General features: G+C 50.5%; 1 protein-coding gene across 1 annotated transcript; it reads right to left on the reverse strand.

The window, feature by feature from the left end:
- Positions 1 to 208: 208 nt before the first annotated feature.
- Positions 209 to 18,451, reverse strand: ADI1 (acireductone dioxygenase 1). The gene is made up of 4 exons (XM_027622121.2): positions 18,199 to 18,451; positions 7,817 to 7,936; positions 2,264 to 2,443; positions 209 to 771 (listed from the first exon to the last, which is right to left on the reverse strand). The coding sequence occupies exons 1-4, from the start codon at positions 18,316 to 18,318 to the stop codon at positions 652 to 654; spliced, it is 540 nt and encodes a 179-aa protein (XP_027477922.1). The 5' UTR covers positions 18,319 to 18,451; the 3' UTR covers positions 209 to 651.
- Positions 18,452 to 23,568: the final 5,117 nt, after the last annotated feature.

Below are 23,568 nucleotides of genomic sequence, written 5' to 3' on the forward strand. Positions count from 1 at the left end.
CTTTAAAAAATAAGTAAATAAATAAAACCAAAACCTTGGTTGTAGAAGAGTTAAGAGGGAAATCAAACTAGAAATCTCAGTGAACACCAACGCAAGTAAAATATAAATTCATTACATACATGTACAACCATGACCGTGATGAACGAGACCTGCCAGCCAAGAGTATAAAATTAAGGCAGCTACTTTATTTTGAACAAGAAAGTGGCAGGAGCAGCTCCGAGCACCCCCCCCCCACCCACTACCAGGAGAGACTTCGCCTCCGACGGCACTCCCCACCCAGCTCCGGGAGAACAGAGTCTTCGTCCGGCCGGTCGCCGTGTCTCCCTGACACCTGTCCCGGGGCACGCCCCGCGCGGGCACGCGTCTGCTTGCAGCCGAAGGGCGGGGTCGGGACGGCGCAGCCCCGCACTCACACACTCGGGGCGAGGACCCTCGTTCGGGCTGATCTCCAACTGCCCCCGGTCCCAGAGCGGCTCCCACGCGAAAACCACTCTTGTAATAAAGCTCTTCCATTACACACACGGCCAACGCCCCGTGCCAAGGAAGCTCAGGCAGCCCCACGCCCGCCACGTGCAGGAGGAGCCAGGACGCGCTCCGCTGGGATCCAGGACGCTCCCGAGGGCGAGGCTCGAGCCCGGAGCCCGAGCGCCGCTAGGCTGTCTGCGCCAAGGACGCCACGTACCGCCCGCGAGCCTCCACATGGTCGGCGGGCCGGTTGTACGCCGTCCACACGGGGTCGCCCACAAACAGCCGCATGGCCTTCACGTAGTCCTGGAGAACACACACGCGGGGCGTGAACCCGCAGGCGCGGAGGCCGGCGGCGGGGCCAGGGGCCCTCGCGCCCACACAGCTACGCCTCCGCCGCGGGGCTGCGCTGAGCCCCCTCCGTGAGCCGCCGCCCGCGCCCGGCCGCCCGGCTGTGGCCTTCGTACCGCTCCCCGCACGCCCGGCGGGGCCCTCGGGCTGCGGAAGCCCAGGGAGGCGGCGCCGCACCGCCCTCGGCAGGAAAGCCGTGCGGCGCCCGGGGGGCTCCGTCGCTGGGCGCCTGCCTTCGGCTCGGGTCACGGTCCGGGGCGCCCGGGATCGGGCCCCGCCTCGGGCTCCCTGCTCCCCCCTCTCCCACGCCCCTGCTGGGGTCCCCTCCCTCGCTGCGTCTCTCTCCGTCAAACAAATAAAATCTTACAGATAGATAAATACAAACGTGCAGAGCTTTCAACCCCGCTTTCTCTTCTGGGAATCCGTCCTAGGACGCACTCCCACGCCCGTGACGCACGAGCGACAAAGGTACGTGCCTCCGGGCCCCGGCAGCAGCAGGAAGAGCCGGGACACCCCCCGCGACGCCCCGCACGCCCCCTCGGGATGCCCCTCGGGATGCCCCCCGGGATGCCCCGCACGCCCCCCCGGGACGCCCCGCACGCCCCCCGCACGCCCCCCGGGACGCCCCGCACGCCCCCCGCACGCCCCCTCGGGATGCCCCCCGGGACGCCCCGCACGCCCCCTCGGGATGCCCCCCGGGACGCCCCGCACGCCCCCCCCGGGACGCCCCCCGGGATCGCCCCGCACGCCCCCCGCACGCGCCCCCGGGACGCCCCGCACGCCATCCCCGGGACGTCCCGCGCACGCACCCCCGCACGCCCCCACGGGACGCCCCGCACGCCCCCTCGGGACGCCCGCACTGCCCCCCCGCACGAGCCCCCCCGGGACGCCACGCCACGCCCCCCGCACGCCCCTCCCCGGGACGCCCCCGCACGCCCCCCCGCACGGCCCCCCCAGGACTGCCCCCGCACGCCCCCCGGACGCCCGCGCACGCCCCCCGACACGCCCCCCCCCCGTGTCGCCTCCCGCACGCCCCCCCCCGGGACGCCCCCGCACAGCTCCCCCGCACTCGCGCCCCACCGGGACGCCCCGCACCGCCCCCCGTTACGCCCCCCGGGCCGCCCCGCACGCCCCCCCGCGGACGCCCTCGCACGCCCCCCGCACGCCCCCCGGGACGCCCCGCACGCCCCCCACGGGACGCCCCGCACGCCCCCCGGGACGCCCCGCACGCCCCCCGGGACGCCCCGCACGCCCCCCGTACGCCCCCCGGGACGCCCCGCACGCCCCCCGTACGCCCCGCACGCCCCCCGCACGCCCCCCCGGGAGTCCCGCCCCGCACGCCCGACGTCGGGGACGCCCCCCGGGACGCAACGGAGGGGCTCCGGGGGGGGGCCCCCGCGCTCCGACGCCCGCGCACGCGCCGCCTCAACCCGAGACACGGTCGTACCCTCTCGTCCAGCGTGAAGCGGTGATAGATGCCCGCGGGAAGAGTTATCAGGTCCCCTTTCTGCATGGAAATGCGGATCCACTTGTCGTCCTTGTCGCGCACGTCGAAGTACCCGCCGCCGTCCAGGACGTAGCGGATCTCATCGTCCAGGTGCAGGTGCTCCTCATAGAACATCTTCGTCTGCGGGCGGCGGACACGGATTCAGGCCGCGGGCCCGAGCCCCGCCCGGGCGCCCCAGACGAAGGCGGTGCGGCGCTCTCGCCAGCGGGAAAGGGGACAAGGACCCGGAGGCGGGGGCTCGAGCCGTCGAAGCGCGTCAGACCAGCAGCGACACGGCACGTCCGGGCGCCGGCCACACGGCAGCTCCGCGCACGGAACGCCTCGGGGCCACGGCTCCTCCCCCGCGGCCCTCGAGGGAAGGCGCACGGACAGGCGGGCGCTCGCCCTCACACGGCTCAGGGGCGCAGTCCAGACTCCCACGCACGTCCGGACTCCTCCCCTCCGCCGCGCACGGCAGTCTCACGCGCCTCGCACGCGCCTTACACAAGTGCGCGGTCGTCACGGGCCTTACACGTGTGCGCGCGGTCGTCACGCGCCTTACGTGCACACGCAGTCATCACGCGCCACGCACGCCCGGTCGTCATGCGCCCCACGTGCGCGCAGTCGTCACGCACCTTACACGCGCGCGCAGACAGGTGCCTCACACGCATGCGCGGTCATCATGCACCTTACGCACGTACACGGTTGTCACACGCCTTACGTGCGCATGCAGCCGTCATGTGCCTCAAACGCATGCGCGGTCGTCACGTGCCTCACACATACACACAGCCATCACACAGATCACACCAGGTCGGAAGCCACGTGTACATGTGAGCAAGGCAGTCACCCTTTCCATAAACAAACACCTTCCATTTGTTCAAATCTCTTGTCTTTCAAAAAAGTCCTTATCCTCCTAAAATTGATAATCAAATTGTTCAAATATGGAGAATAGTTGAAAGAATTTCACAGTAAGCACCCCTGTACCCTTCCCAAGATGACATCATCGAACTGTCTCTCCTCGCACTGTTAGTATCTCCCCAGCTCTCTGTCCCCCATGCAGGTGTGTTTGAAGCTTTCCTTATTTAATGTTTACGCATTTCTGGAAAATCATTAGATATTTGGAAAATCGCCACTTACAGTAAGAGCAGCGCATTAACACCCGTCTTGAATGCTGGCAGGCTGTGGTGACGCAGGTGTCACGGCCCCCAGGAGGGGAACGATCCAGCCGACGACGTTTGCATTGCTCATGCACCCAGCAATGCCCTTCCCGGAACTGACCCTGAAGATTCGCCTCCGACAACGTAAGTATAAATTTGCACAAGGTTACTCTCTGCTGTAGTGTGAAACACTGGAAAGAACTCAGATGCCCAAACACCAGAGAGGGGCAGACTATTGAGGTCTACGAGCCCCGTCATAACAAGATGCTGAATACAACCACTGCCGACGGGCAGACGGTGGGAACAGTGCAGTAAAGACGGGGAAAGGGGATGGCCCTTCTGACAGAGCTGGGATTTTAGAACTCTGTTGTGTTTTACGTAATCACAAATAGGGTAAGAGAAGCGCGGGAAGGAAACCGTACTGACCCGCGTAACGTGACCGTGTCACTTCGCCCCGCCCTCGGTCTGCGACAAAGACGCGCAAAGCGCCCTCACACCGCACTCAGCAGGCCTGCCCTCTGCGATGGACGGGTATAGCAGCCAGGCCGAAACCACTGCATGTGTGCTGAGGCAAATGAGGCCGTATGTGGACGCGACAGGGGGCTCCTCACGGTGGGACAAGAGAGAGGCAAGCACTGAATGCGGGAGGGTGAGAAAAAGTCCTGTGGAGTCGACTGGAATGAGAGGCATCAGCTCAAACCAACGATGTCTCTCGCTCTCACACACACAGAATTCACTGCCCCATCCGCTTAAAGGACCTGGGGCAATGACCCCCGAGTAGCAACGAGGACTCCCATCTGGGTTTCCAAGTACCAGTGACAGGTACCAGGAAGAGGGGCTGATTCCAGGGCGAGGTCAGGGGAACTGGAGGCTCCTGGCACAGGTGGATTCAGCAAGTAAAGAGGTGCTCAGGAAAATGATGGGGATCTGCCAAAAGGGCAGGAACCACTTAGAAAGGCTCCTACTTGCTAAGTCTGGGGCAATCCGAACATCAAAATCACTCACCGGCCTGTAATCCATGCATGCCATGACTCAAGTAAGACTCTATGAGCCCACGCTGATGTAAGCAGAAGGAACGGGCAGCTTTTCCTTACAGACAGAGGCTAATTCAATACTAGATGATAGTTAGAAGGTCACCATTTCCACCCTCCTGATAGTGGTGACTGATTCAGGCAGGAACCATCAAGACTTACTACAAACACCGAGTGAAAGTTTGAGAAGAAACAGGGTGTTTACAGACTCAAAGTAACGCTTCACAAATTTCTTACTAGTGATGAGGGGGAAATGGTAACTTCACAATGAAGAACCCAATAAACACGAACTTAACCAAGTTTCCTATCAACCAGGAAGGGTCCTCTGCCACCACACGCCTCCCAACGGGGTGCGCTGAGCCGACACAACACCTTCTATGTGTAGGATTCCTGCCAAAAATGCATCACTTGAATTCAATCATGAGGACAACTAACAAACATAACATATTAGACAGTAAAGGTTTGTTTCAGAGAAACAAGAGAGAGAAGCCTGTATCAGCAGCAAGGGAGTTTTCTTCCAGGAGAAAAGCTCTTCTGGAGGACTAGGGTGAGGAGAGAATATAATTACTAACATGACCAGCCCATGAGCTGCTTCCATGTAATAAGACAAAGCACTGCTGGGGCGCCTAGGTGGCTCAGTCAGTTGAATGTCCAACTCTTGATTGTGGCTCAGGTCATGATCCTGGGTTGTGAGATCGAGCCCCGCATAGGGTTCTGCACTTACTGTGGAGCCTGCTTAAGATTCTCTCTCTCCCTCTCCCCATTCTCTCTTTTTCTCTTATGCGTGTGCGCCTGTGTGCATTAAAAAAAAGTAAAGAATGAAAATTAAATTAAAAAAAAAGACAAAAGCGCTGCTAAGAAGATGGGTAATCTAAAATTCATGGCAAAGCACACCATTTAAATCTGAGAGAATTCATGACCTGTTAGGGCATTTGGTGAGAAATGACTTCATCCTGTAAGGTACTGTAACACTCATGCTCTGACTGGCAAGAATAATTTGACAGCAATGACACCATGCGTGTATGTTTGCAGTGTCCCTGTTCTCGTGCTGCTTTTGTTCTTAGTTCAATGTGTTGGTACACCTGCCTGTTTCTTTTCTCCGAAACACACACAGAAGACATTCAAGCTGATGGAACAGTCTGGGTGACTTTCCCTAGATCCATCAGAAGACTGAGGTCACAGGATAAAATGCTACCCTTAGCTTGGAGAGGTGGACGCAGAGCCTCCTGGAGCAGGTAAACTGATACAACATACAAGTGGTCATCCTGGCAAACTGCAGCAGGCTGAGTGTGCACCAACTTGAAAGTGAAAAACTCCTGGGAGCCCAGTATTAAGGGAGCCCCACAGTTCTGTGGCTTTTATATCTAGAAACACCACCAGGTTCTCATGATGAAGATCCCAGAAATAGCCTTTCACGTTACAGGCAATGGGAGGGGAAAAGTAGCCATTTTTAAATACTCAGAGAACATCCTGCATACCAAAGGCCAGTACACCCAGGAAAACAACTGTACCAGAGCCTTATCTGACTTGCAAGAAGGCCACCTCCAGCCCCCTCCAGCCTCAAGGGAGAATGAAAAGGCCACAACAGAAGAACTAAGCCCACTAAAAACTAGACTGAATCATGAAATCACAAAGCACTTTTCCTCCCCAACAGCTTACCGCACAACAGGGCTTCAGAAGAATAATAGTGACTTAAAGCTTTGGAAGAACCATGAGACACAGAATCTATGTGAGGAAGGGTGCTTGGAGAAACAAAGACCCCAGGGGAGAAGAAAAACAAGGAAACTAGAAGAAACCAAACCCCTGGCACCAGCAACAGCAAACAGGACTCCCACCCAGGAAACACAAACCCTCACACTAAAGGCCGACTTGCCTTGGTTCCTCTTAACAGACACTACACTCCGGCTTTAGCCAAAAATAACAGGGCATGCTAAAAGTTAAGAAAAAAATCCGTCTCCAGAGACAAAGCAAGCATGAGAACCAGACAGGGATGTGACACACATTTCAGAAACTGAAGCCCAAGTTTACATAGCTAGTAAGTACTGGAGCCAGAATTTAAAGATTTTATTTCTTTATTTGACAGACAGAGACCACAAGCAGGGGGAGCAGCAGGAAGAGGGAGAGGGAGAAGCAGGCTCCCCACTGAGCAGGGAGCCCAATACGGGGCTCGATCCCAGGAGCCTGGGATCATGACCTGAGCTGAAGGCAGACGATTAAGCGATTGAGCTACCTAGGTGCCCCGAGAATCCCACTTTAAAATAAAGACACAAATAGGTTAAAAGCTAACTTGGAGAAAGATACACCATGTTAACAGTAATCAAAAGACAGCTCAGAGAGCTATATTAATTTCAGACAACACAGACTTCAGAACAAGGAAAATCATCAGGGATAAAGATGGATACCATGTAATGACAAAACAGTCAAATCTCTAAGAGGACATGACAATCCTGAACATATATGCGCCTAACAACAAACATCAAAATACACAAGGCAAAACTAACAGAATGAGAAGAACACATGATCCACTATTTTAGTTGGAGATTTCAACACCACCCATCAATAAACAACAAGTTCAGCTTGCACAAAATCAGAAAGGAAGAGTTGTTGAATAGCACCACCAATTCATAGAATGAGTCAACCAACAAACAGCAGAATACACATTCTTCTCAGGCTCACATGGTGCATTCATGAAGATAAACTATGTTGTGGCCCATTAAAACCGCCTCAATATATTTACAAGGATTCAAGTCTTACAAAATATATTCTCTGATTACAGTGGAATTAAATTGGAAGGCCATAAAAGAAAAGTCTCTGGAAAAGTCCCCATATAATTAGAAACTAACACATATCAAAAAACCCACATGGGTCAAAGAAGAAATCAAAAAAATTAATTTGGAGGTATTTTGAACTGAATGAAAATGAAAATCATTCAAAATTTGTGTGATGCCACTAAAGCAGTATTTAGGGAAAATCTACAGCACTAAATACCTATGTTAAAAAAGAAGGCTGCAAGTCCATGAACTCAGCAACCATGTTAAGAAATTAGAAAAAGGATGGTTCAGTCAGTTGAATGTCCAACTCTTGATTTCAGCTCAGGTTGTGATCTCAGGGTCGTGAGATGGAGCCCCATGTCTGGCTTCCTGCTCAGTAGGGAGTCTACTTGGGATTCTCTCTTCCTTGCCCTCTGCCTTCCTCCCCCCACTTGCATGCTCTCTCAAATAAATAATTAAATCTTAAAAAAAAAAGAAAGAAAAAACAAAGAAGCTTGTGTTTAATAAGAGTGAATATAACAATTCCCCTCTTCAAAGAATTCAGAGTTGCCTTACCTTTTCTTCATAATTTGGTAGTTTATCCTTGCATATGGTTATTATGTCCATCCAGGAATAGTTTCTCTCTTTTCGGATCTTTTCTAATTCTGGATCATTCTCATATTTGTCAGCATCCAACTATGAGAGTTTAAACAACAACAAAAAGGAGGTCACAGGAATGCAAGGAAACAAAGAAGTGGTTCTCTTTCTGGATCTCCAACATGATTATACTCCAAATTTATCATCCAGTCCTCTGTCAATTGCAAACTAACCTTCCTTCCCCTCTTTTCCCTATTTCTCCCAAGGGTTTCCCAATTCTCCATTATAGCTAAGGAGAGTGCAGCTGTACTTAATTCTTGACTCCCTTCTCCCCAGCAGTTCTTCCTGGGGGATTCTACATCCCCATTCAAGTCCCACTGCTAGGAGCCCAGGTGAAACATCCATGGCCAAGCCTGTCCAAGGTCACCAACCCCACCTCCTCCCCAGTCCTGTTCCTCCAGCACCAATCCTCTGCAGGTCTAACTGATCCCTCTATGGCATCTCTTTGGTCAGCTGTTTCCCTTGGTTGAAATGACTGATGCTCTGGAAGCCTACAAATAAAACCCAAGTTCATTACACTGGTATGAGAGGCCTTCCATCATGTGGCCCCAGTTGCCTTTTCTACTCCTCTGTCCCTATCACCTATTTTTTTAAAAGAAATCTACATTCTAAACCAAACAGGATTATTTGCTACTCTCCAAAAGATGCCTCACATCCCCACGTCCTTGCTCCTGACAGCTTCCTACACCTAGAAATCTTCTTCGTTATTTTCATTTATCACAACCCTATCTATTCTTCAAGGTCCCATTCTAACACGTTTGTCATGAAGCACACCCCTAGGACCCCAGCCAGAGTTATCTGCACTCCTACTTCAAACTATTGGCAATGAATTTAGCAAATCTTGCATTATGTTGCGATAAAATGCACATTTTATCACAACTACTGAACAGCAAACTCCAAAATATCTTAAAATACTGATCAACACATTAAGTTCTACAAAGATGACTCCCAAAATTATCAAATCCACCTCATGATATGCACTGTACTGCTCAACACTAAAACAATCTAACTTCAAATTATGTGTATGAGACAGAGCTTTTTATCACTCTGCTGTGTCACTGATACCAGATATGAAAAAATGCTCCATTTGTTCCCACTGACCAAGAAGTTATTACGAAGGAAGTATATAAAAATACAAAGGACACGAAAACCACCCAATAAACATTATTTACTTATTTAAGTATACTCCATGCCCAACATGGGGCTTGAACTCATGATCCTGAGACCAAGAGTTGGATGCTCTACCGACTGGGCCAGCCGGGCACCCCTAAACATAATTTAATTTTGATAGCCCTTTGACTTATCCAGAGCAGAACTAGAAGGTAGGAGGAACTGGGTCTGACCCCATGGAATAACTAAAAGATGCCTTTTAAAATGTCATATTTTATCCTTTGGATACATTCACAAGTTGAACAGTATCTTACTCTTCCTCTTAAACTGTAAAAAGCAGAATGAAACCCCCAAAGGGCTGTAACTTGACCCTTCTAATAGTTTAGATTGCAGATAAATTAGTTTTATGATAAAACAAAATTTATTTCCCTGTCATAACAGACATTATATACCATTTGATTGCCTCAAAGATTGTACTTTCCAGTACGTTAAGTGTTAAATCTTAGGCTAGTAAAAGATCAATAATCTGTAAAAATTAACACAGGCCCAAAATCTAAGTGTTTAGTAGAGAAGTCCTCTTAATTGGAAGAAGACTAGCCCTGGCTTCATTTCCGCCCACTGTGAACAAAAAGGAACCCTGTTTACAACGGAGCCAGGGGACCAGCAGGGGTAGCCCTTAACACCCAGCACTGCGGGTCAAGGGCTGACCCAAAAGGAAAAGCCCCACCTGGCAGGTGGATGCCACTTTACCACAGCAGGAGCAAGGAAGAGTTCCTCTGCCCAGCAACAGCGCAGCTAAGGAGAAGCCACTAGTCCAGCGGACTTGTTGTAACAGCCCACCCAATTCCACCCCCCATTTTTTAATGAAAGATTGTTCATTTATTAGAGGGACTTGCCTATGGTTTTTGCTGTGGTTTGCTTATACTGGATTGCAATTCTCTGCTATTCCTAAATAAACCCATTTTTGCTGATGAAATAACTGGCAGCTTTCTTTTTTTAAAAGACTTTATTTGAAAGAGAGAGACAGAGAGGGCACAAGCAGGGGCAGCGGGAGAGAGAGAAGCGGAGCCCCACTGAGCAGGGAGCCCACTGTGCGGCTCAATTCCAGGACCCTGGGACCATGACATGAGCGGAAGGCAGACGCTTCACCACTGAGCCACCCAGGCACCGGTGGCAGTTTTATCTAAAAAGTTAACACTGGGGGCGCCCGGCTGGTTCAGTCGGTAGAGTCTGCGGTGAGTTCAAGCCTCACGTTGGCTGTAGAGACTACTTAAAAATAAGGCAGGGGGAGGCAAGATGGCGAAGGAGTAGGAGACGTGGATTTCGTCTGGTCTCAGGAATTCAGCTGAATAGGGATCAAACCATTCTGAACACCTACGAACTCAACAGGAGATCCAAGAAAAGAGTAGCAACAACTCTCTGAATAGAAAAGCGACCACTTTCTGGAAGGTAGTACGTGCGGAGAAGTGAATCCGAGGCGATATTCGGGAGGATAGACGGCGGGGGAGGGGGCCTCCGTCGGCCGCTTCTGGCAAGTGCTAGAGCCGCGGAGCACAAAATCGGACCTTTGAGAAGTCGGCTCCGCGGAGGGACGTCGCTGCAGTGGCTAAGTGGGGGGTGGAATCCTCCCGGGACAGTGTGGTCTCAGGACCCTCGGGGTCACAGAAAGACCGGGGGTGCCTGAGTGCGGCAGAGCTCCCAGGGATCGGAGCGGGGAAGCCGGCTGCAGAGACGGAGCCGAGGCGCGGGCTCTCAGCTCGGGGTGGCCATAAACTGGGATCCGCGGCCCAGTCGGGCCACTGCTCCTCCAGCAGGGACCCAACAGGCGGCAGATCTGGGGAGACTCCCCTCCCTCCCCCGGGAGGAGCGGCGCGGGAGCGCACCGCAGGGATCTGCTGGGTTTGCAGACTCCACACGGGGTCGGGTGCCAGAGATAGAAACGCTCGGTCACAGGCCGGGTGAGCACGGAGTGCGGCCGGAGACCGGGGACACGGGAGTGACTGCTTTTCTCTGGGGGCGCACTGAGGAGTAGGGCCCCGAGTTCTCGGCTCCTCCAGGCGGAGACTGGGAGGCCACCATGTTCACCCTGGTCCTCCAAAGCTGTACCGAGAGCTTGCAGGGAACAAAAGCTCCTGAGAGCAAACCCGAGCAGCTTCCTTAGCCCGGACCGACAAGGGCGGGGCAATTCCGCCTCCGGCAAAGACATTTGGGAACCACAGCAACAGGCCCCTCCCCCAGAAGATCAGCCCGAACAGCCAGCAAGCCAAGACCAAGTTTACCGATCAAGGAGAACGGGAGAACTCCAGCGCTAGGGGAATACTGCATATAGAATTCATGGCTTTTTTTACCATGATTCATTAGTGTTTCAAAGTAAATTTTTTAACTGTTTTTTTTAATTTTTCTTTTTCTCTTTTTCAACCAGTATCTTACCAATCCCTTTTTTAAAAATACATTTTTGTTTTTCATTTTTAGAGTCATATTCTATCCCTTCATGGTAGTTACCATTATTTTTGGCATATATATATAAGTAACTCTCTTTAAAATGTTGAGGTACAGTTTCTTCAAACAGATCAAAATATACACTAAATCACTAGTGTATGGCTTTGTTCTAGTCTCCCGCCTGATCACATTCTCTCCCTTTTTTTTTTTAAATCTTATTTCTTTTTTTAAACAACTTCTTACCTTATCAATTCCTTTTATAAAATCTTTTAAAATTTTCATCTTTACAGTCATATTCCATCCCTTCATTATTTCAACTCTTATTTTGTACATATATGTCTTTTTTCTTTAAAATTTTAGGAGGCACTTTCTTCTAACAAAACAAAATACACCCAAATTTTAGTGTGTGGCACTGATCTATGCACTAGCCTGATCATATCTGACCATATTCTGGTTTTTTTGTTTTGTTCTGTTTTTCTTTGTTTTTATCTTTTTCTTTTTTTTTTTTTCTTCTCTTTTTTCTTTCTTTCCCTTTCTTTTCCCCTGGTTTCAGGTCTTTTCTGATTTGTTTAGAGTATATTTGCTGGGGACGCTGTTAACCTGTTAGCATTTTGTTCTCTCATTCATCTATTCTTCTCTGGACAAAATGACAAGATGGAAAAAATCAGCTCAGCAAAAAGAACAAGAGGTAGTGCCCTCTGCCAGGGACCTACTCAATACGGACACTGGTACGATGTCAGACCTAGAGTTCAGAATCATGATTTTAAAGATACTAGCAGGGCTTGAAAAAACCATGGAAGTTATTAGAGACACCCTTCCTGGAGAAATAAAAGAACTATAATTCAACCAAGTCGAAATCAAAAAGGCTAATAATGAGATGCAATCAAAAATGGGGGCACTAACTCCTAGGATAAATGAGACAGAAGAGAGAATTAGCGATGTAGAACACCAAATGATGGAATATAAAGAAGCTGAGAAAAAGGGAGATAAACAACTAGTGGATCACAAGGGCAGAATTCGAGAGATAAGTAATACGATAAGACGAAACAATATTAGAATAATAGGGATCACAGAAGAAGAAGAGAGAGAGGGGCAGAAAGAATATTGGAGCAAATTATAGCAGAGAACTTCCCTAATGTGGGGAAGGAAACAGGCATCAAAATCCAGGAGGCACAGAGAAGCCCTCTCAAAATCAATAAAAACAGGTCAACACCCCGACATCTAATAGTAAAACTTACGAGTCTCAGAGACAAAGAGAAAATCCTGAAAGCAGCTCGGGAGAAGAGATATGTAACCTATAATGGTAGAAACATTAGATTGGCAACAGACCTATCCACAGAGACCTGGCAGGCCAGAAAGGACTGGCATGATATCTTCAGAGCACTAAATGAGAAAAATATGCGGCCAAGAATAGTCTATCCAGCTAGGCTGTCATTGAAAATTGAAGGAGAGATAAAAAGCTTCCAGGACAAACAAAAACTAAAGGAATTTGCAAACATGAAACCAGCCCTACAAGAAATATTGAAAGGGGTCCTCTAAGCAAAGAGAGAGCCTAAAAGCAACATAGACCAGAAAGGAACACAGACAATATACAGTAACAGTCACCTTACAGGCAATACAATGGCACTGAATTCATATCTTTCGATAGTTACCCTGAACGTAAATGGGCTAAATGCCCCAATCAAAAGACACAGGCTATCAGATTGGATTAAAAAACAAGACCCATCAATATGCTGCCTGCAAGAGACTCATTTTAGACCCAAAGACACCCCCAGATTGAAAGTGAGGGGGTGGAAAACCATTTACCATGCTAATGGACACCAAAGGAAAGCTGGGGTGGCAATCCTTCTATCACACAAATTAGATTTTAAAACAAAGACTGTAATAAGAGATGAGGAAGGACACTATATCCTACTTAAAGGGTCTATGCAACGAGAAGATCTAACAAGTGTAAATATCTATGCCCCTAACATGGGAGCAGCCAATTATATAAGGCAAATAATAACAAAAGCGAAGAAACACATTGAAAACAATACAATAATAGTGGGGGACTTTAACACCCCCCTCACTGAAATGGACAGATCATCTAAGCAAAAGATCAACAAGGAAATAAGGACTTTAAATGACACACTGGACCAGATGGACTTCACAGATATATTCAGAACATTCCATCCCAAAGCAACAGAATACACATACTTCTCTAGTGCCCATGGAACATTCTCCAGAATAGATCACATCCTAGGTCACAAATCAGGTCTCAACCGGTACCAAAAGATTGGGATCATTCCCTGCATATTTTCAGACCACAGTGCTTTGAAACTAGAACTCAATCACAAGAGGAAAGTCGGAAAGAACTCAAATACATGGAGGCTAAAGAACATCCTATTAAAGAATGAATGGGTCAACCAGGAAATAAAAGAAGAATTAAAAAAATTCATGGAAACCAATGAAAATGAAAACACAACTGTTCAAAATCTTTGGGATACAGCAAAGGCAGTCCTGAGAGGAAAGTATATAGCAATACAAGCCTTTCTCAAGAAACAAGAAAGGTCTCAAATACACAACCTAACCCTACACCTAAAGGAGCTGGAGAAAAAACGGTAAATAAAGCCTAAACCCAGCAGGAGAAGAGAAATAATAAAGATCAGAGCAGAAATCAATGAAACAGAAACCAAAAGAACAGTAGAACAGATCAACAAAACTAGGAGCTGGTTCTTTGAAAGAATTAACAAGACCGATAAATCCCTAACGAGGCCTATCAAAAAGAAAAGAGAATGACCCATATCAACAAAATCATGAACGAAAGAGGAGAGATCACAACCAACACCACGACACACAAACAATTACAAGAACATATTATGAGCAACTCTATGCCAGCAAATTAGATAACCTGGAAGAAATGGATGCATTCCTAGAGATGTATCAACTACGAAAATTGAAGCAGGAAGAAATAGAAAACCTGAACAGATCTATAACCACTAAGGAAATTGAAGCAGTCATCAAAAATCTCCCAACAAACAAAAGCCCAGGGCCAGATGGCTTCCCAGGGGAATTCTATGAAACATTTAAAGAAGAATTAATACCTATTCTCCTGAAACTGTTCCAAAAAATAGAAACGGAAGGAAAACCCAAACTCGTTTTATGAGGCACCATTACCTTGATCCCAAAACCAGACAAAGACCCCATCAAAAAGGAGAATTACAGACCAATATCCTTGATGAACATGGATGCAAAAATTCTCACCAAAATACTAGCCAATAGGATCCAACAGTACATTAAAAGGATTATTCACCACGACCAGGTGGGATTTATCCCTGGGTTGCAAAGTTGGTTCAACATCCGCAAATCAATCAACGTGATACAATACATTAACAAAAGAAAGAACAAGAATCATATGATCCTCTCAATAGATGCAGAAAAAGCATTTGACAAAGTACAGCATCCTTTCTTGATCAAAACTCTTCAGAGTATAGGGATAGAGAATACATGCCTCAATATCATAAAAGCCATCTATGAAAAACCTACAGCGAATATCATTCTCAATGGGGAAAAGCTGAGAGCTTTCCCCCTGAGGTCAGGAACGTGGCAGGGATGTCCACTCTCACCACTGCTATTCAACATAGTATTAGAAATCCTAGCCACAGCAATCAGACAACAAAAAGAAATCAAAGGCATCCTAATCGGCAGGGAGGAAGTCAAACTCTCACTCTTTGCAGATGATATGATACTGTATGTGGAAAACCCAAAACTGCTAGAACTCATACAGGAATTCAGTAAAGTAGCAGGATATAAAATCAATGCACAGAAATCAGTGGCATTCCTATACACCAACAACAAGACAGAAGAGAGACAAATCAAGGAGTCGATCCCATTTACAATTGCACCCAAAACCATAAGATACCTAGGAATAAATTTAACCAAGGAGGCAAAGGATCTGTACTCAGAACACTATAAAATACTCATGAAAGAAATTGAAGAAGACACAAAGAAATGGAAAAACGTTCCATGCTCATGGTTTGGAAGAACCAACATTGTGAAGATGTCAATGCTACCTAGAGCAATCTACACATTCAATGCAATCCCCATCAAAATACCAACCACTTTTTTCCGAGAATTGGAACAAAGAATCCTAAAATTTGTATGGAACCAGAAGAGACCCCGAATACCCAGAGGAATCTTGAAAAAGAAAAGCAAAGCTGGCGGCATCACAATTCCGGACTTCCAGCTCTATTACAAAGCTGTCATCATCAAGACAGTATGGCAGTATGGTACTGGCTCAAAAACAGACACATAGATCAATGGAATAGAATAGAAAGCCTAGAAATGGACCCTCAACTCTATGGTCAACTCATCTTTGACAAAGCAGGAAAGAACATCCAATGGAAAAAAGACAGTCTCTTCAACCAATGGTGTTGGGAAAATTGGACAGCCATATGCAGAAAAATGAAACTGGACCACCTTCCTTACACCACACACAAAAATAGACTCCAAATGGTTGAGAGACCTAAACGTGAGACAGGAGTCCATCAAAATCCTAAAGGAGAACACAGGCAGCAACCTCGTCGACCTCAGCCGCAGCAACTTCTTCCTAGAAACATCGCCAAAGGCAAGGGAAGCCAGGGCAAAAATGAACTATTGGGATTTCATCAAGATAAAAAGCTTTTGCACAGGAAAAGAAACAGTCCACAAAACCAAAAGACAACCGACAGAACGGGAGAAGATATTTGCAAATGACATAGCAGATAAAGGGCTAGTATCCAAAATCTCTAAAGAACTTATCAAACTCAACACCCAAAGAACAAATAATCCAATCAAGAAATGGGCAGAGGACAGGAACAGACATTTTTCCAAAGAAGACATCCAAATGGCCAACAGACCCAAGAAAAAATGCTCAACAATGCTCGGCATCAGGGAAATCCAAATCAAAACCTCAATGAGATACCACCTCACAGCAGTCAGAATGGCCAGAATTAACAAGTCAGGAAACGACAGATGTTGGCAGGGATGCGGAGAAAGGGGAACCCTCCTACACTGTTGGTGGGAATGCAAGCTGGTGCAGCCATTCTGGAAAACAGTATGGAGGTTCCTCAAACAGATGAAAATAGAGCTACCCTACGATCCAGCAATTGCACTACTGGGTATTTACCCCAAAGATACAAATGTAGGGATCAGAAGGTGTACGTGCACCCCAATGTTTATAGCAGCAATGTCCACAGTAGCCAAACTGTGGAAAGAGCCAAGATGTCCATGGACAGATGAATGGATAAAGAAGAAGTGGTATATATACACAATGGAATATTATGCAGCCATCAAAAGGAATGAGATCTTGCCATTTACAACGATGTGGATGGAACAGGAGGGTGTTATGCTGAGTGAAATAAGTCAGTCAGAGAAAGACATGTATCATATGACCTCACTGATATGAGGAATTCTTAATCTCAGGAAACAAACTGAGGGTTGCTGGAGTGGTCGGGGGTGGGAGGGATGGGGTGGCTGGGTGATAGACACTGGGGAGGGTATGTGCTATGGTGAGCACTGTGAATTGTGCAAGACTGTTGAATCACAGATCTGTACTTCTGAAACAAATAATGCAATATATGTTAAGAAAAAAAAAGAAAAAGAAATAGCAGGAGGGGAAGAATGAAGGGGAGTAGGTCGGAGGGGGAGATGAACCATGAGAGATGATGGACTCTGAAAAACAAACTGAGGGTTCTAGAGGGGAGGGGGTGGGGGGATGGGTTAGCCTGGTGATGGGTATTAAGGAGGGCAAGTTCTGCGTGGAGCACTGGGTGTTATGCACAATCATGGAACACTACATCAAGAACTAATGATGTAATGTATGGTGATTAACATAACAAAAAATTTAAAGATTAAAAAAAATAACGCAGGGGAAACCTTTAAAGAAAAAAAGTTAACACTACTCAACCAGAGGTACCATGTTAAACTCCCGCTTCTCCTCTAAGAGGGACCAGATGAGGTCTAAAGAGCTGTTAGGCTGGAACATTCTCTGAGCCTGTCTCATGGGGGAAAAGCGCGGCTCCGCGCAAACCGAAGTTCACCGCGCTCTGGCCCCAGATGGAGCAAGCGCCTTGGGAGCGGACATCACAGCGGGCTCCGGCAGCGGGCGCCCTGCAGCCGGCGTGGGGGTGAGGGCGGTCCCACGCGAGGAGACCCTCACCGCGCACCCCTGCGCGCACCTCAGCCGGAGAGCGCACCTGCCGCCGCAGAGGAGGCCGGCGCACCGCAGGGCACCGCATAGGGCTCCTGGGGACGGTCTCCAAGATCTCCCGCCCCGCTCTCGCCCCGCATGGTCCACTAATAACGTGCCCGGCGTGACCCCAGCCGCGTCCTCCCGGGGCACCGCGTCAGAGCACACACCCCGGCCCAGAGCCCATCTGGGGCGCCCGACTCCCGCCCCCGCCCGTCTGCAGAGCCGGCGCTGGGCGGCCAGGCCGCAGACCACAACGCTGAGCATGCGCCCGGAACGCCTAAAGCCGGGCAAGCGCCGTATGCCCCGGACGCCGACCCCCCGGCTCCCCTACTGAGCATGCGCACCGCCCCCAGGTGGCGGTTTCCCGGCGCCGCAGGCTCCGGGCGCCGCCGACCACCGACCCCCCTACTGAGCATGAGCAGCACCACTCCCCACCCCGCAACGCCGGCCCCGTCCCGGCCGCGGTCCCCCCTCGCTGCAAGTTGGGGTGTGCGGGGAGCACTGGGGACCCGATGGGGGCAGTGCCCCCGCTCCTGCGTACCTTCCAGTAAAGAACCCCGAGCTGGCGCAGCTGCTCCAGGCCGACCGGGCGGCTGGGCTCGGCGCGGTGGGGCCGCCTCGGGTCGTCGGCGGACTCGTCCATGTACCAGGCCTCCACCATGGCGGACCCGGGGCGCCGCGAGCACCCCCTGCACGCCCGCCCGGCCCCCGCCCCTGACCCTGGCCGGCGGCTACGGGAGGCGGTGGAGGAAGCGGGAGCGCGCAGCGCGGGGAGGGCCCTTCTCCCGGGGCGGCCGGGTGGGGCGGGGCCGGCGCGCCCGGAGCGCCCCGGCGGGGGGAGGGGCGGCAGGCCGGGGGCACAGGGGGCGGGGGCACAGGGGGCGGGACGGAGATGGGGAGCAACTGCGGGGAGGGGGGTCCAGAGGTCAATCTGGTGATTGACCAGGACAGTCTGGTGAAACAAGCAATATACTAACTTAAACAATTTATACTTCAGAGGACGGAAATTAAGTGCCACCAAAGAACCCACGCCACCCATGTGGGGCACAGCGTGCCTTCAGGGCAGGTCGCGTCACCACAGAGGACCCAGGTGTCGCTCAGGGTGGAATACCGGGTCCCCTCCTTTCCCCCCATCTTTGCAGTATCAACAGTCTGCTCTGCATCTCCCTTCACCATACGACGGGTTATGTTCTAGGGGAAGAAAAACAAGCCTGCCCTTCCCGTTCCGTGAATTGATCATCTGTTTAGCACATTAGGGAAAAAAAGGTTCATTTTTTCAAAGCAATCAACCAGCGAAGATGCGATCATCCCGCCATCCGGCACAGCCTCTCCAGGGAATCAAGTAACTGGGAAGCCCACGGGACTGAAACCCGAAGTAAGCCGGCACGTCTCCGGAGCCCGCAGCCCACTCTGAGCTCCGGGAGCACGGTACCCGAAGCACACATACACTTCGTGTCGGGTCCGCTGCTGCAGCCCTACCTCTCCCTCTTCACGTGCGTGACCGGCTGCTGCTTGTCCCCCAGGGGGACACCTTCCACGTCACCGCCCCTCTTCTCCTGTGCTTCATGACAAGGCTTCATGACCTTGTCTCTGATGGGGGTCGCACCCCACCAGTAAAGCTTCAGGGCTCACCCCTCCCTGCAGACTGCTCGCACAAGGTGACCCAGGACCCTGAGTTGCCGCATCTGATCACTCGCTTCTGGCCTGAGCTGCTGTTGCCCACAGCTACCCCCTGCCTTCCCAAAACGCTTCCTTCTCACTTGCCTCCAGCTCCCTCCTGGCTCTTCTCCTTGGCATCACCACAAAGTGGACTGTCCTGTCTTCTGTCCACACACACTCCAGGTGACCTCATGTAGTCCAGGATACGCGGTGACTTCCACAGCTATCTCCAGCCGAGACCTCTTCGAGACCCAGCCGGGTGTCTAACTTGGCATGGCCATATCCGTGGTGAATCAGCGTGTCAAACCTAACTCAGCCGAAGCAGAGCTCGATTCCCCGCACGTCCAGGCAGGTCTCTCCCCAGCCTTTCCCAACCCTGTCAACAGCCGCACCAACCCCCCAGTGCCTAAATCCCAGAGTCTAGGGGCTTTGTGTTTCCTCTCTCTTACCTTAAGCATCCAACCAAATCTACAGCAACAACACAAATATACTCACTTCATCCCAGCTCCTTTTGCCCTCTTTTCCGGACTGGTACACTGACTTGAGAAATGGACCCCTGCTCCCACTTGTGCACCACTGCAGGTTCTCTGCAGAGCATGTATTTTAAAAATACAAATGGGGGTGCCTGGGTGACTCCATCGGGTGGGTGGCCAACTCCATCTCAGCTTGTCATGATCTCAGGGTCATGAGTTCAAGCCCTTCATTGGGCTCTACATGGGACGTAGAGCCTACTTAAAAAAATTAAAAAATAATAAAAAGTAAATAAAAATACAAACAGGATCTTGTCACTTGTCTGCTTAACCCTCCTTTCCTGACTGCCGTGGCTCCTGACCACCTCCCCAGCCCCTCTCCCTCCTGCCTGTTCTCTGCCCTCCACACACTCGGGCCTCTCAGCATCTGGCCCTGAATGTCCTCCTATGTGCCCTTCTGTTCTCAACTTGGATCTCCCTTCCTTGCAGAGGCCTTCTCTGACGCCTCCCTACACCTCTGGGGAGGTCTCCCTGTTACACTGGCGCTGGTGTGTACTGGTTTGACTAATGTCAGCCTCCACCTTAGGACTGTCAGCCCCAAGTGAGTTTGTATTGCCAATGACAACTTGTGTCTTGGGGTCAGCGTGTGTCTTATTAGTCTTCCAGGGACCTCGTATAGGCAGTAAAAGAAAGTTTGCTGAATGACCATGGAAAGGATGTGAAGAGGACACTGCAGAGTTTCCACAGCGTTACTGCAACTGCCCTCCTGACGCAAACCAGATCTCGTGCCCTAGGACGTAACAGCTCTGTGTGCTGGGTAATCTTACAAAGGCTTCCCGAGCGTGGTCTCATCCAGCCTTACGAGCAAGGTGGGCATGACTTACCACCCACCTACTAAAGACGAGACAGCTGGGGCGCACACAGCTCCAGTGACTGGCTCGAGGTCCCGTGGCCAGGAAGGAGCAAGGCTGGGATTTGAGCCCGGAGCCAGCCTCAAAGCCTGCAGACGTTACCCCGGCAACACAGCGAGGGAAGGAGCAAGGCTGCTCTCCTCCCAGTGGGGAATGACTGCTTCTTGGAATGGGGACAGTGCTTCCCGTGCCCACTGGGGCTTCGGCACAGACAATCACGCATCACCATTTGCGGGGCCTCCGTCTTAAGCAGACTTGCTTTTTCCTATTAGGGAGGAGAGAAGGAGCTGTGTTATATTGTAAAAAAAAAAAAAAAAAAAAAACTTTGGAAAAGCAAGACCATTGGGATGCCCTGAAGAATTGTCACGGAGCCCAGCGCTTGCAGCCAGAGCCCATTCAAGCAGGCTGACTCAGATCAGAACAGCACTCATTATATTCCTATGACCATTGCTGGCCCACGGGATTGCTCCTTTGAAGGAAGTCTTTTGAAATTGAACTACTCCTTCCAGAAGAATAGCCAGCAGCAGCCAAAAAATACGTTTTGCGACCAGAATTTATCACCCTAAAGTAGGCACCTCGGGAAGAATCTATTTAGTTGTTCTGAAAGACAGATGGTGTCCGTCGCCGCAGCCCTGCCCGCGAGCACCGTTCTCCATCCCGGCTCTGTGAAGTGCTCCCGGCCCAGGGGCCCACCAGCCAACGGGGCAGGGCAATGGCAGAGCAAAAGGCCAGGGGCCCCGAGATGCTGGGACATGAAGGATGTGGGTGCTCCCTCTGCGAAGGCCCAAGGAGTAGATCTTTCAGGCTTTGCAGGCCAAGAGGCAAAATCAAGAAAAATAGATCAGTCCCTCAGTAACAACCATTTTAAAGTGTAAAAACCATTCTTAGCTCACAGAACATTCAAAAACAGGCAGCAGGCTGGAACCTACTGACCCCGTTCTATCCCATTAATAATATTCACATTTCATCTGGTCACCAAGTACTGTATTCCCCTGGCCTGTGGGGAGAGCTCTGAAGAGTTTGAGATTTCACCCTGCTAAAGAGCTATGGAGTCAGCCTGCCATCAGCTCACCAATGCTGGCAGAAGACACGAGCCTCCTGGGTCAGAGGCAAGGCTCAGTGTGGGGCTCAACGGCAGGAGTCGTTGTCAGCATGTCTGACAGGTTCCCCAAACACCAGTTCCTGCCAGGGGACGCAAAGAGCCTAATGGACACCTGCATGCTCTGCGAGTTGCATTATAGGCAAAGAACCTTGAGCTTAGGACCCAAGACTTTTACTGTCCTGGGCACGAAGCGCAGCTGCTCTTGCTCCAGGAAGATACTACATCTGTCTTGCAAGGCCATTCACTAAAGAAATCTCCCTGACAGGCCCGTTAGGATCTCATCTGTGGCTGCGCAGAAGTGTCAGAGACCCACGGAGAATTGTCTCCTGATGTGCTCCAGGGACTTCTGTTTTATTTGCATTCAATGGGTACAGTCTAAGCAGTGTGGCAGAGGCTCCCAGCCCTGCACTCGGAGGTGTGGGCACAGCGGCTCTTCCTCGCTCGGCGTCCCACAGGCCGCACTCAGGGGTCACTGGGGCTGTGTCCTTTCTGGAGCATGGTTGTTGGCAGAACTCGTGTGGTAAATCTGAGATCCCCATTTTCTTCCTGGCTGTTGGCCAGGAGAGGCTCTCCCTATATCCAGAAGATGCCCTCAGTCCTCTGCCCATAACATAGAAGCTCAGTTCTCTAAGCCCGCAGGAAAGGCTTTAGCCCTTTGAATCTCTTGTTCTAAGAAGACCTCACCTGATTAGTTCAGGCTCACCAAAGATAATCTCCACTTTGATTAGCTCAGAGTCCAGTGGTTTGGGGCCTTAATTACATCTGTCAGTAATCTAACCAGTGGTCAGATGCACCGTTCCACCTGCACTCAAGGGTCTGATACACTGGGGGGGGGGGGGGTGGAAATCTCAAAATGCTGCCTACCACATTAGTAAGTCTGTGTATCGTCTTTATTCACCATTGTGGTGCCTGAGCAGGGACTGAAAATGGTTAAGACCAGTGGCATCTCTCTACTTTTATTTATTTACCTGAGTCCATGTTTTAGATAGAAGCACAGCAAGTGAATGTCACTGTTTCGTTGGAATTAAGTTAAAAGACAGTAAAATGAACTCTACGAAAGCAAGTAGAATCACCTTTAATCAAGCTTAACACTTGCTGATGCTTCTAGGTAAGGCTTAGAAAATGATCACACATTTTATTTTTGTTGGAAGGGAGCGTTATGCCCTCACTCCATAGCCAGTGTAACACTGTCCTTAGTAAGAGTGGCCAGCTACTGCCACGGCGCTGAGTACGGTCGGACTTTGCCACGGCAGCCTCACGTGGTCCGTTCTTGAGAAGATGTCTGCCAGACACCCTCGCTGGAACAGCCATGGTCATCTGGTGGCTAGTTGGGCTTGCAAGTCCATCGTACGGGCGTCTCTCCTAGCCACCATCACCCTTTGGTTTACAGTAGAAATGCTTTCTGTATGCTTCCCATTTTGTCACAGAGAATATTAACAACATGTCCACTCAAAGGTCAAGATTTAATAAAATTAAGTTTTACGGCTTCATCCAGGACATTCTTTTTTTTTTTTTAAGATTTTATTTATTTGACGGTGGGGGGGAGCACAAGCAGGGGGAGCAGCAGGCAGAGGGAGAGGGAGAAGCAAGCTCCCCGATGAGCAGGGAGCCCGATGCGGGGCTCGATCCCAGGACCCTGGGATCATGACCCTAGCCTAAGGCAGACACCAGGGGCACCTGGGTGGCTCAGTGGGTTAAAGCATCCAGGACATTCTTGAGAGAACTTGGCCTTCGTTTTTGTTGCTGCACGTGTGTACAGAGCAGTGACC

Source organism: Zalophus californianus, chromosome 8 (genome assembly GCF_009762305.2).
Source record: "Zalophus californianus isolate mZalCal1 chromosome 8, mZalCal1.pri.v2, whole genome shotgun sequence".
NCBI classification, from domain to species: Eukaryota; Metazoa; Chordata; class Mammalia; order Carnivora; family Otariidae; genus Zalophus; species Zalophus californianus.

Bases quoted from the DNA above. Each gene is read 5' to 3' on its own strand.
- ADI1 (XM_027622121.2), bottom strand. From the start codon at position 18,318: ATGGTGGAGGCCTGGTACATGGACGAGTCCGCCGACGACCCGAGGCGG. The intron at 7,937-18,198 runs GTACGCAGGAGC...AAACTCTCATAG, and splicing joins TCGGGGTTCTTTACTGGAAG to TTGGATGCTGACAAATATGA. The intron at 772-2,263 runs GTACGACCGTGT...TGTGTTCTCCAG, and splicing joins GCTTCACGCTGGACGAGAGG to GACTACGTGAAGGCCATGCG.